The sequence below is a fragment of the Microtus pennsylvanicus genome, chromosome 10 (assembly GCF_037038515.1).
Source record: "Microtus pennsylvanicus isolate mMicPen1 chromosome 10, mMicPen1.hap1, whole genome shotgun sequence".
Classification (NCBI taxonomy): domain Eukaryota; kingdom Metazoa; phylum Chordata; class Mammalia; order Rodentia; family Cricetidae; genus Microtus; species Microtus pennsylvanicus.
This window is the reverse complement of record NC_134588.1, coordinates 29877306-29890823: the sequence shown is the minus strand read 5'-3', so window position 1 is coordinate 29890823 and position 13518 is coordinate 29877306. Positions and strand designations below refer to the sequence as shown.

The 13518-nt window shown below is 44.7% G+C and overlaps 1 protein-coding gene across 4 annotated transcripts in view; it reads left to right on the top strand.

The window, feature by feature from the left end:
* Ppp1r12b (protein phosphatase 1 regulatory subunit 12B) overlaps window positions 1–13518 on the top strand; it is a 215841-nt gene that overhangs the window by 194285 nt on the left and 8038 nt on the right. For 3 of the 4 annotated variants that reach the window (XR_012912055.1, XM_075988055.1, XM_075988056.1), the window contains 2 exons: window positions 2556–2609; window positions 4013–4063. Coding sequence is in view for 3 of the 4 variants with exons in the window: in XM_075988055.1 (XP_075844170.1) it covers window positions 2556–2609; window positions 4013–4063 (105 nt within the window). In the remaining variant the exon portion in view is untranslated. Of the gene's footprint in view, window positions 1–2555; window positions 2610–4012; window positions 4064–9624; window positions 9806–13518 lie in introns of all 4 variants that reach the window. The other variant, XM_075988054.1, reaches the window with a different exon arrangement.

Genomic DNA, 13518 nt, shown 5'->3' with positions numbered 1-13518 from the left:
GATTATTGCAGAGTTAAAAGGAAGCCTATCACAGTATGCCTGGGAACTAAGAATTTCAAAAGCAGAACTGAGGTAAAAGCGGCTCTTTATAAGGATATGAAACCAGAGGTGGCTATTTAATCTGGGAATATGATATAATCTAAAAGCAAAAATGAAATTACAGGTTCATGGTGTTGCAAGCATGTGGTATGCAGTGGGGAGGGGTTGAGTATCATCTTAGCATCTTATTGTAGCCTCTCTGACATGGGATATACAGGGAGCAAAGAGGGTGACAGGAACTAAATATGGCCCTTACCAGACTTTCTGAGACCTACAGCTAACACATACTAGGTGTTAAGCCATTTTATAAAACAAAAATTAAAATTGACAACACAATTAGAACCCTATCATAGGTGGGGGGGGTGATGTAGCATGAATTCTAATTGGTTTTAACAATAAAAAAAATCCTGAGTCAGATATCGGGGTTAATGCTGAAAGATCAGAGAAGCAAAGCAGCCAACCACTAGTTCTTACCTCTTCCGGATTCTCAGACCAAATGGATGATCCTGTCTCTTGGAATCCTCAGACTGAATGCTGTGAGCTCCCGTCTTGTCCTGTGTTGTATTCCTCTCTCTGCCCAAGCCATATCCCTTCCTGTCTCCACCTTCCTAATACTGGGATTAAAGGCATGTGACTCCCAAATCCTGGGATTAAAGGTGTGAGCCATCACCTCCTGGCTCTGTTTCTCTTTCAAACTGGATCAATTTTGTGTAGCCCTGGGTGGCCTAAAACTCACAGAGATCTGTCTGCCTCTGCCTCCCGAGTGTTGGGATTAAAGATGTGTGCCTCCACCACCTGGTCTCTGTGGCTAACTAGTGGCTTAGCTCTGCACTCTGGTCTTCAGGCAAGCTTTATTTGTTAGATCACAAACAAAATATCACCACATAAGTAAACTTGGTCACTTGCCCCTCTGCATTACTAAATTGGGCAAAATGTCTTGGTTTTAAAGCGCTTCCAGATGGGCAGCAGGTAGAACTAAGTGCAGCCTTGAAGCTGCACCCATCGCAGAACATACAGGGAAAGCAATGTGGCCACTCCTCAGCCAGAGCCTGTGAGGTGTCCATAGCAGCACAACAAGCTGCGCAAAGTGACCCACACAGAGCATCAGAATAGAATCAGCCTTTCCCGGCCACTGGGCAGCATTTTCTGCCACCAGCTGCGTTGCTACGTATGCCAGGATATACTTAATTTTACCAAACGCAAGCTATTTGAAGCTCAGATAGCAATGATGGTGCTACAACCAAGTCTCTATTTACCAAAAATGGAGATGTTTGGTAGGTTTGGGGCAAGGGGACTGTCGGCCTCATGCGTTTGTTTGGAGACAGTTCCCACAAGGACACTTGCAGCATTTTACATAAAAGATCGACTCACAATCAAGGAAGTTATAATTTAAAACTAAATAAGCAAACAAAAAGCTAGTTCTTTGTATTCTGAACTTTGCAAATCTCCTTGTCAAGCTTAGGGAAAAGATGAAGGAAGATAGAAACTCCAAGTTCTACTAATGCATTTTCCCCGTCCTTTCTGCCCTAGCAGATGCAGTAGAGAGGCAGACAGCCATGATCTTCAGAGCAGAAGAGAAAAATCTAGGATGAGAGCCAGAATTCCAAGTTTTATTGTCAGTTTTAGCTATTCAGTAATTGAGAAAGAAAAAAAAAAGGAGGGAAGGGGAGGGAACCTTCTGCAGAACCAGCCTAATGTCCCCATTTATTGCAAATGTCTGGGCATTGTACTAGACAAGATAAAATCATCATTCTTTATTCATTAAATGTCCATTGAATCTACAAAATTTCACCCAGTCCTATAATGCTGAGGCCAGAGAAGACTTACAGGTTCCTCCATTCTTCCTTCTAAGGTGGGACTATACCTGAAATTACTCTTCTTAGGTTTCGGGACCAAATCTTTTCGCTCCTCTGAAACTGAAATTGAAAATATCAATGATAATCTAAATATATATGGTAAAGCCTTTATTCAGATAAAATCTTGTTAACAGAGTAAGAAGGAAACCAAACAGATAAAAGGGGAACCACTCTGTTCAGACACAAGAAACTGGCTGAGAAGACTGCCTTGTCTGAAGACCACCACACTAGAAAGAAAATGGCCTCGGTGCTCAGAACAGAAGCGACAGGGAAAGAGCTTGTGGACAAGAGCGCCACGGGGTGCAGGCACTGAAGTACAGGGGATCCCAGCCTTTAAAAGAGGCAGGGTGGGGGGATTCGGGAAGAAGGTAGTTAGTGTTGGAGTGCGTAGTCTAAAGGGAAAGGGAAGGCAAGGTCGGGTATGTGTGTAATGAGTAACGTCTGTACTCACGTGTTGGGCTTCAGGGACTATTCCTTCCGCTGCCCAGTGGCCACCCTACATTCTTGTTCAAGTAAAGTGCTGGACTTAGCAATCTTTCACAGTCTCTTTGCTAAGGTCCTTGCTAAAGGAAAAGCCCAGAAACCTGCTGTCTTTCTGGATGTCTGGGGGTGACATGTAAAAGAACCTAAATAACAAGTGTTTCCCTTCTGTTCACACAGCAGAAGCAAGAGAAGTCCTCTGACCGGTCATCGGTGCTGGAGATGGAGAAACGGGTATGCACGCCTCCTTGGCTGCCTGCTACAACGTCTTCTCTTGACCTTCTCTAACTTTGTTGTTGGTGCCAATGGAAAAAGTTCATCTTAAGAAGGCGGGAGCTCTGCCACATTCCATTCCAGCTTAATATTTTTTTTTTTTTTTGGTCTGACTCTAGACAGTAATTTGATGGCCAGTTCTTTTGGCCTTCTCATGTAGTTAGTTACTTTGAACATGCCAGTTTTAGGGTGGGAAGGAGTCTTGGGACATCATCTCATGCGTTCTTCAGAATTGCACACAGACACAAGCTGTAAGATATTTGGTTATTTACACATATACACAGGTCTGAAGATATCTGCCCCTTCTGAGACCTTAGACAGAAAGAACACTTTGAGCTAGGGGGTGGTGACATGAACCTGTGATCTCCACATTGGAGAGACAGAAGCAGGATGGTCAGATTCAAGGCCAGTCTGCACTACATAGTGAGTTCCTGACCATCCACAGCTACATAACAGAACCTAATCTCAAAAGAAAAAGATAGCCAGTGAGGTGGCCCAACAGTGAAAGTGCTTATACATACAAGCCTGCCAGTCTGGCTTCAGTCAGCAGAACACACGGTGGTTTCTATGAGTTGATCTCTGACCTCCATACACATACTGTGGTACACATGTGTGCATGCACACATGCACATTTTAAAAGGAGGTTTTTCATGAAGACCCCTTGCTGTTGATTTAGGTGTTGTGACTTAAGACCTGAGAATCAGCCTCATCAGTCCTCTGGTCAGATCCCTGCCTTGGTCCCAGCTGTACTCAGATGCTTATCTGGGACTTGATGTTCTTGGATTGGGAAAACTCAATTAGATTTAGTGATGAACTCTAATTCCAATTTGACTATAAGGATATAGTATGTTACCATCTTTCTTGTCTGTTTAGTTTGGAAAAAGCTAAGTTTTATATTTCATTACCTTGGCCTGTATCTCATATGATTAAAGACTCCTCATTGAGTTCAAGCTAAATTAAGAGTTACTAGCTGGATGAGAAATGGAGGAGGAGGGGAGAAGCTGGCAGACACCCATGTCTACTTCCACTGACCATGTGTTCTCCATCATAAAAGAAGCAGTTCCCTGGGAACGTGGGTGTAGTATTACTAAAGAAAATGGATCTTGGTCTGCTTGTCTGCTAACAGGCTGCTGCCCCTGTATCTTCAAGTTTTCTGATAGAAGACTTAGGTGATGAGACTCTCGTCGGTGAAGTAGCTCCATCCCATGGCAGTAGGGCAGAAAGTGCACATATGGAGAAAGGTTTGCCCTAGGCTAGATGGACCCTGAGACCATGAAGCTGCTGATGGTGCAACATGTGGGAGGCAGCTTTATGCTTGCTTCCTGGCCTGTTACCGCTTCAATAAGTTCTTTGTTTCTAAACAGGAGAGGCGGGCATTGGAACGGAAAATGTCAGAAATGGAAGAAGAGATGAAGGTATGAAGAGATTATCTTTGTCTTGATGTGTGTCTTTTCTCTGTGTGTCTGCCTAAGCTAGATGCTTGAGCAGGCTTGCCCGCTCTAACTGTCAGTGCCAACACAGACCCCTCAGATGATGTGTTAGAGGAAATGAGCGCCTCTTCTCAGCCATCTCTTAGGTTCTCTCAGCTCATGCTGCAACCACTATGGCCACCTCAGAGGCCTTCTAGGAACATCGGGTTGGTTTATGGGGAGACCATGTTCAAATTGTAAGATTTTCAATGCAGTGGCTTCTCCCTTAGGAGGCTTGGCAAAAGGTCTAGGACAAATTCTCCCCACTCTACATAGTCCTCACTAGGCGAGCTCCATGGAGCCTAGGCATGGCCACAGCCCTTTCTCCCCATGTGCAGCTCTTGCAGGAGGAACACAAGCTGAGTCATTCCACAGCAAGATGAAAATTTATTTGCATATTGATTTCCTGTTGTAGGCCATTTCCTCTGCAGTATTCCAGAGTTCTTGGCCTTCATCCACTAGTGCAAACTCATGCCTCTACATGACCTCTATTTTGAGGACTCATTGCCTTCCTCTTCTTGAGGGATGACCAATAGTGACCATAACCTCTTTTAGCTGCTTGAATGGACTGTTGCCAATTTTAAGTACTGGTCCATTGCTATAGGAGGGGAAGACAGGGAGCTGGAAGATAACCCTATCTAAGCTGGTGGAGCAGCTCATCCGTGCAGTACACTGTGCTGCATGGCCATAGTCCCTCAGTACTTGCTCAACTCTTTTCCTTTCATTAAGGATCTTATTTTAGTGGATATGTAATGCCAAGTCAGATGTAAATTTCTATAGCTAGGAAGCAGAAACCTGGACAGCATCAGACAAATCCCCAAATGAGAAGCACCTCTGATATGTAATTGGGTTACTCTTTAAGAGACAATTGTTGTTTTAATGGCCTAAAAGATGCTATTTATGTATACACCACCACCACACTCATAAAAGTTGTTAGTGCCTAATCAGTTAAAGGTCATGGTTTTACCAGATCCTATATTCACAATCCTGTTACCCCTTATAGTTGTAAAAATGGAGGGGAAATGCCAAGCCCTGCCCCTCATTTCCTAGTTACCAACCCATGGCTGTGACTGGTAGTAATCATGTAGGATTTGAAGCAATAACCACTCATCCCTGAAACACTTTACATTTTCCAGGTCAACTCAAAAGTAGCAGGAAGTAGAAATAGTGTTCAGTTCTCTCGAGGAGACAGAACACTACCCATACAGACACCACTAAATGTTTCCATCTTCCAGATTTTTCAAACCCACCTCACTCACAGAAGTATTTTCTTCCTCTTAGCATTGTATGTTAACATTGTGTTTGTTCTTTATGAATGAACACATACAGCTCTATATTCATGAGGGCTTCCCATCTGAAACTCTTAGCTGTACCATCCGCTCTGCTGTTAGGCACCTATAGGTAATGCTTGGGAAGAAATGGCCTGGGCAAGGGTGGCTAGAGAGAAACTTAGTGGATAAGAGCACTGTTGCTCTTGTGGAAGACCTGGGTTTGGTTCCCACATGGTGTTTTACAATCATCTACAATTCCAGTTTCAGGGGATCTGATGCCCTCTTCTGACCTCAGTGGCACCGGACATATACATTGTGCTGATACATACATACATACAGGCAAGCAGAATACTCATACACATAAATTAAACCTTAAGCAAATATTTTTAAAATATATACTAAAAAAAAATGTAAAGCCTTTGTCTGGGTATAGTGGCATATACCTGTAATCCCAGCACCTGGGAAGCAGAGGCAAGTCTCTGTAAGTTCAAGACCAGCTTGATCTACATAAAGACCCTGTCTCAAGAAAAGAAGAAAAGAAGAAAAAAACCACAAAAATAAGACAAAAAAGGGACTAAGAATGTAGCTTATAGATAAAGTACTTACTTAGCATGCAATTAGCCCTGGATTTGATCCTCAAGACCCCATAAACCAGGCATGGTGGTATATCCTGTCACCCCAGGATTCAGGAGATAGAAGCGAGAGGATAGGAGTTTACAGTCATCTCTGGCTACATAGCAAGTTCTAGCCAGGATAGGATTCTTGAGATGCTGTCTCAAAACAGGGAGGGGAAAGAGAGATGCCGGGAATGGGAAGAAGGACCATATCTGGAGCATATAAATCAGGCCAGAGCTCACACCTCCCACGAGCACCCAGAAGCCCACAGACAGACTGTGTACCCCTTGTGCTGTTCACATAAGCCCCAGACAAGACTCAAAGGGGGAACTTTGGGCACTTTTTTCTATTCCCATTCTACACTGGCAAGTACAGAAGTTCTTCTGTGTTCTTAGTTGTTCTGAATCCTTAGAGTGACACAGGTTTGCATTTTCTTTCTACGTTTTTATCCTACCAAGCTGTGGTTTTCAAAACTAGGCTATGAATTCCTTTCTTCACTATTTCAACAGAGATAACAACACATGAAGGTCACTTGCCAACAAATTTAAAGATATATTGTTCAAGAGGCTGGAGAGATAGCTCAGAGGTTAAGAGCATTGACTACTCTTCCAGAAGACCTGTGTTCAATTCCCAGCACCCACCTGGTGGCTCACAGCCATCTGTTACTCTAATCCCAGAGGTTCTAGTGTCCTCTTCTGGCCACTTCTGGTACTTCACACATGTGATGCAAAGACATACATGCAGGCAAAATCATCCATACACATAAAGGGGAAACATTTAATTAGCAAGTGGAGCCAGATCATAACTGGTCCTCAAACCAGTAAGTAAGCTGTTTTGAGACTTTGTTAAAAATTCACCCTATCACTTGGTCCCCATTATTCTCCACTGCTACTTACAAAGCCTAATCAAGAAACACCTGCAGACTGTGCTGCCCCAAACTTCATTTGCTCAGTCCTAGCATAATATCCCATACTGCAAACTGTCTATCTCCCTCTACAGGACCAAGGGGGAGGAGCCTCAGAACCTTCCAGTCATACCATTGTTAGGTTTTTGTCTGTACCTTCTTCAAACTCACAAATATATTAGGAAATTGCTGTGTCTGCTCTAAAAGAGTTGGAAAAAATGGTTGTTTAGCTCTCATGGTCTTCATTTAGGCTATCGTTTATGCTGACCAACTTTTCTAAGAACCAGTGACTAAAATATTTGTATATAAGATAGTAAGTAGTATATTTGTCAGGTCTGGGAAACCTTAGGCGTTGGGACCAGCTGCTCTGTGTGTGCACATGCAGACTGTTCAGTCCTTCCTAAAGCCATCAGTGGGGTGCTGTTTGTAGGGTAACTTCCCGCTAATGCTTGAAGGCTTGGCAGGTTACTCAAGTCAGAAAGTGACATCACTGCCTGGTTTCCTGGCACCAACAAAACACAAAAGTCAAGTGAAATGGGAGCCATGAGATGGGCTCTCCCAGGTGTAGTGCTCTGTGGTTGGGAGATGGGCTGTGGTCTCTGCCTGGAAAGGTAAGTATGGAGTGGAGTAAGGAGAAACTCCACTCCACTTAAATGACAGATGTGGCAGGTGCATGTCAGTGTGAACTGAGCTGGCTCTGCACTTGTCTTGGGATGTCCATACCCAATCTGACTACTTCCTGCTTCCGCTTCCTTGCTAGACCTAACCCCATCCTTTCCCAGGCCCTTGCATGAGAAGGGCCCAACGACCATTCCCCTGTAAATGGCTTCTGGGCTTGTACTTTGTTTACTCTGAAGTAGCCAACTTCCCCTGAGCTCTGCCTTCTCCCACCCCTTTTCATCTCCTTGTCATGCTTGTTTCCATGACTGCTTCCTACAGAGCATCTCAGCAGGTTGCTCCCTACCCTTCTCCATCATACTGGTAGCTTCCAGACTCTTCCACGTAGAGCTGCCTGTGTTCAAATGGCAGACTAAATCCCTTTCCTCGTTCACTGCTGTAATCTCCCTGGGAGGCAAAAACCACTTCCTGTGATGACAGTGAGTGTATTGAAAGCTTGGAACAGATGTCGACACCAATGAAGGACATAAGCCAGGGGTTTCTGTGGTTCTTCAACTCCTCCATATGCTGTTATGATCTCTCTCACCTGTCCCCTCCATGGTCAAGATGCTTACAGTCAGTAGAGGATGACCTAGTCTACTCTCCTGTGGCTGTTTGAAACTGCTTGACAGCCCTACCCTTTGGGGGAGTCATTCTTCCTCTTCTGACAAAGATCTGTTCAGCGGTTTGTCTCTACTTGTTTCTCAGTTTCACTGGTTTCTCTCATGCTACTCTCATTTTCTTGCTGGTTCACTCCCAAACCATTGTCCCACTAATCTCCCATTTCTGTCCTTTCTCGCTGTGTAGTATGAGAGACTTCCCTGATACCCGGAACCTTTCTTTTTGTCATCACTATAACCCAACCCCTATTTGAATAACAAGATCATTTCCCTTTTCCGAAAGAGCGGATTGTCTGTTTCAAGGTCAATGCAGAGGGCATGTGGCAGAGCTAACAACACATGAAGGTCACTTGCCAACAGATTTAAAGATATATTGTTCAAGAGGCTGGAGAGATGGCTCAGCAGTTAAGAGCATTGACTACTCTTCCAGAAGACCTGTGTTCAATTCCAGTGCTGTAATCACTGTATTGAAATCTTCAAGGCACTTGTGAAACATCAGGTGTTGGAAAGAGTATCAATGCCCATTATCCTGTTCATTTGCAACACTGATGCACAGGTAGGACCAGACTACCACAGTGATCCACCCAGTTCCATCATCAGCTGGCATTTATGATTTCTCTGCTTTTGTGCATTTATAATTTTCAGAGTGTATGTCTGTTTGAAAATATTTAAGCAGCTCCTACCCTTGACATGACCTAGGGCAGAGAGCACATAGTTGGCTGTGAACCCAGTGATACATAAATCATCAATAGCAGGTAGAAGCCAATTGGCAGTTGCAGGACCTGGACAAGCTCTGCGTGCTATTGAGAACTGGGAAGGTTAATTAAGCTTCCTGTAAAACATGTTACAGGTCCACCCAGAGAGATGGCAGATGTCACATCGCCTTCTAAATAATACATGCTATATGCAGAAAGTGCATAAAGAAAATGCCCCTCTTGTATTTTTTAAATTAAGTAATAAATTAAGAGAAGAACAGGAAGAAAACAAATGGATGGGGCAAGTGTGAGGACAAGATAAAGGGAGAGAGAAAAGGGTGATGTTTGGATTTAGGAACACACACACACAGATCCTCAGCCCCAGCCCCAGTGTCAGTGAGAGTCCCCAAGGCTGAGGCTCTGCATATGAATTTGTCAGAAGGCCCCAAGCCATATGTTGGCTTCTCATTCTCAAGTGGTCCCCGTGTGGTTTTTATGCTTGTATAGCCAATAGCTGCATGCTAAGGGCTCGTCCAGGAACCACAGACACAGCTCTCCCTCCGCCGCATTGCTCCTCCACCTCCCTGGATAGCCCGCTCTCATCACTACTGCCTTTCCCATCTCCTTTCTTGCATGCAAACTAAAAACAAAAACAAAAAGTCACGTAGTTTCTTTGTCCTACTTTTTTCTCCTCTGCTCTGTCTTGTCTGTCTTGTCTGTCTCCTTCATGTCTCACTCTCTGCAGAACCTTCACCAGCTAAAACAGATTCAAACCTTGAAGCAGATGAACGAACAACTGCAGGCTGAGAACAGGGCCTTGACCCGAGTGGTGGCCAGACTCTCGAAGTCCATCGAGTCCTCGGACACCCAGGAGCTCTAGCTATTGCCCTTCCTCTCCACCTCACTTCCCTCCTCTACTATTCCAGGCAGGTTTACTCTTCTTGTTGGTCCCAGAAGCCCAATACCCATCCCTTCCATCAGAGCCTCCATGTCCAGGTATCTGGAGCAGGACTCAGACCACATAAGGGACATAAGAAACCCATCCAAGGGTAGCAGTGGGGAGACGGGGCAAGCAGAGTGTCAAGTTCAAGTCACCACGTCACTGTTCTTCCCTTAGAGACTGGACATAGATTTCCTTACTCAGCTGCACATAGATACACAACTGTGTATATTTACCTGTGTGCATGCATGCATATTTTTTTATTTCATTGATGGGGTTTTTGTCAAACTGAGAGAGAGAGCTTTCTCGGCTAGCAGTAACCCAAATGTATCTACCAGTTAGGCCCTGGAGACTGCGTGTTAGATCCAACTGGGAGCCATGAGTGTACACCATGTCTGGGCCTGTTCCAAATGCTCTGTTATTTGGATTGAGACCAGGGCATCAGTATTTTCCTAAAGTTCCTCTGTTGGTGTGTATGTGACTGTGGTTGAGAACCACAACCCATTGACTACCAGATGGAACTTACTCCCCATCAGCAACAGACTAGGATGAAGGCCAGGATTCCCTGACTCACCTCTGCTCCAAGCAGAAACACCCTCCTGCCCACCACTGGGCAGAGTTAGATAAGCATTCTCTGCCTCTTTCCGGAAGCCGTTGTTTCATCTAGCTCTTCTGGAACATTTGTCTCATTCCCTCACAAGTCTTCTGGCTCCTGGGATGTATCGCTCCCTGCCCTGAGTGTGTGGGCCGCAAGGCAGACCGTGAGCAATATAAATGAGCCTTTCTAATGGGTTCAGTGTTGCCAAGGGGAGGGCAAGCAATGGAGCAGAACAGTGTTTATTTCCAACTGAAAACCACCCCTCAAAAATGTGTGTAGCAGACTAGAACCTTCCTCTGGCTATGGATCTGAAAGACACAGTTTGTTTCCTATCCCAAGATAGTGTGACAGGGTCACCACTTCTCTGAAATGAGTTTTTGATTTTCAGCAACAATCTAATTAGTCTTGACTGGAGCCTGTCCTTTTTTCTGCCTGTGTGCATTTGCCTTTAGGATCAGTAGCTGGCAATGAATACCCACTAGTATTGAAGCGCCCAGATTACCGTAAGGGCTGAGCTATTGTCCTGCTCCAGATGCCGTCACAGGCAGAAAGAAATGGAAAGGGATGTGCTGCCACAGCAAGGCCGTGAGCAGCCGGCAGGGAGTCCACACTCTGTTTCAGAGTTAGCTTCAAAAGTTCTGAAAGGACGCTCACATGTGGCCCTACGGTGGAGCATGTGCTTACTGCGCGTCAGGACCCTTGGTTCAGTCCCAGCACACATGCACACAGACACATGCACACACACTCTAGGAAATTTTGACTAAGGGAAAAGGGACCCCCAAAAGTCCCAGTTATTTTTGATCTCCCAATTTGTTGCAAGACAGTGTTAGATATGGGGCAAAATTTGATTTCAACCTTTCAGTGATTAATAACTTTAACAACTGGCATTTGTTAAAGTCTGTACTGAGTGTTTTATGCTTTTCTCAGTGGTTCCTCAGCACCATTGTATATATATTTAAAAAGCAGGTTACAGAATCAGAAATAAGCCCAAAGTCCCTTGGAAAGTAAATGGTTGAACAAAAATGCAGACACTGTGTTGGATTCCAGACTGCACTCACCCTACTGCGGCACAAGCCATCTGCATATTTTGCAGTCGTAACAATTCGTTAGGCAGCTACAGCGCAGGACAGCATTGCATCAGAGAGTAACAGACAGCATTCTACCTTCTCAGTACTTTGACCTATTTAAAAGGTCAGTTTCAGCCAGGTGGCACATGCCTTTAATCTGAGAAATTGGGAGGCAGGCAGGTATGTCTCTATGAGTTTGAGGCAGGCCTAGTCTACATAGTGAGTTCCAGGACAGCCAGAGCTACAAAGAGATACCCCATCTCAAAACAAAAACTGATTTCCAAAAAACATTTACCTGCCAAAATAATGTCACTGCCTAGTGCATTACCTGCAGTAGTGAGGGAAGCAAACTACGGCCCATGTACCATGCTAATACCTGAAAAGAAAAGAAATCAAGAGAATTGTATTTGACAAATAAAATTCCTGTGGAATTCAGATTTCAGTGTCCAGAAATTAAGATTTATTGGAAGTAAACCATACATTTTAGTTCCTGCATTATCGGTACATGACATCTGCTAGGCCACAGTCATGGAATGAGGTAGCCACAGCAAAGACCGTAGCCTGTAAGCTAGTCTAAAGTACTTACTGTGTACACCTTGACAGCCAAAGCCTGCCAGACACCTCCCAGTAGGAAAGATGGGGTAACTAGGCCAAACTGGCAGTGTGATCAAGAGATTTCACCCCACTCTCACCCTTCCTAACCCAGCACTTAGTGCCAGCCAGCTCCACCTTCAGAGAAAGGGAAGGCTCCCTTCCCACATCAGGCAAGGCAGCTTGGTAAGGCTTGTTGTGAGACCCATCCACCCACAGCTAGCCTAGCACATGAAGTAGTTAAGAGCACATGTGCTTGATTGTGTCTTAAGTATCAACATCGAAGTGGCAGACTAGAGATTCAGAAATGGAGAAGCTGAAGTCTAGAGATACACCCCCTAAAACGTCGTGCCTGACAGCACTTTCACGTGTGTCTTTATTAATTCTTCAGCACTGTCCACTCCCTCATTTGAGCGTGGAGTCTGTGTCCCTGCTTCCTTGGTCTCTGCACCCCACTGGAATTGTGCATTCTCTAAGATGTTAGGTGTTGCAGCTGTGAAACTGTCTTGTCTATCATTTCACCCCAAAGAATTGAGCTCTTAATGTGGAAAAGAAAATCACCAAACACTAACAAATTGTACCTTTTTTAAAAAGCAGCTCAATTCTAACTTGGTAAGCAATTAACATAACCCATTGCCATAGATATAGCTTCTTCACACCTGTGGGATCCTGATAAGGAATAGGGTGCGGGGGGTGGGGGGGGGGCTGGAGAGATGGCTCAGTGGTTAAGAGCACTGGATTTTCATCCAGAGGATCCAAGTTTGATTCCTGGCACCTTCATGGTCTTACAACCAACCTATGTAACTCCTGTTCCAGAAGATCCAATACCCTCTTCTGGCCTCCACAGACACTAGGCATAGACACATGTGCAGGCAAAACACCCATACATAAAAGCAACATTGTTTGAATTGAAAAGTCCCACTAGGCAAACAAACCCCCCAGATGGAACAATAGAGAAGAGATGGAAGGTACCAGCCTGGGCAGTTTACTGGTGTGAGCTCAGAGCACTCCATCCTGAGAGGCATGGAAGAGGCTAGCCAGCGCTGCTGTGAGTTGGAGGAAAGGCAGGTCAAAGACAAACTTTGCTTTATAATTCTTTAGATTACAGTCTTATTGGTGAAGTGTGTAGATCTTGCCTGCTCTTCCAGAGTCATGGGGAAACTGAATGGTAGCAGGAATCCCCAACATTGCAAAACCCATTGCAGACACTAGTACTTCCATGGCTCTTATTCCTATCTGCCTCTCAGAGGCCCATCTGCGAGGGAGCAGGGCAGTTCCTATTCTTTTGTAGCTACAAACAGAAATAGAGAGATGTCAAGTGGTTTCTCTAGAGCAGTGGTTCTTAGCCTTTCTAATGCTATGATCCTTTAATATAGGCCTTCATGGGCTGGAGAGATGGCTCAGAGGTTAAGAGCTTCGCCTGCTCTTCCAAAGGTCCTGAGT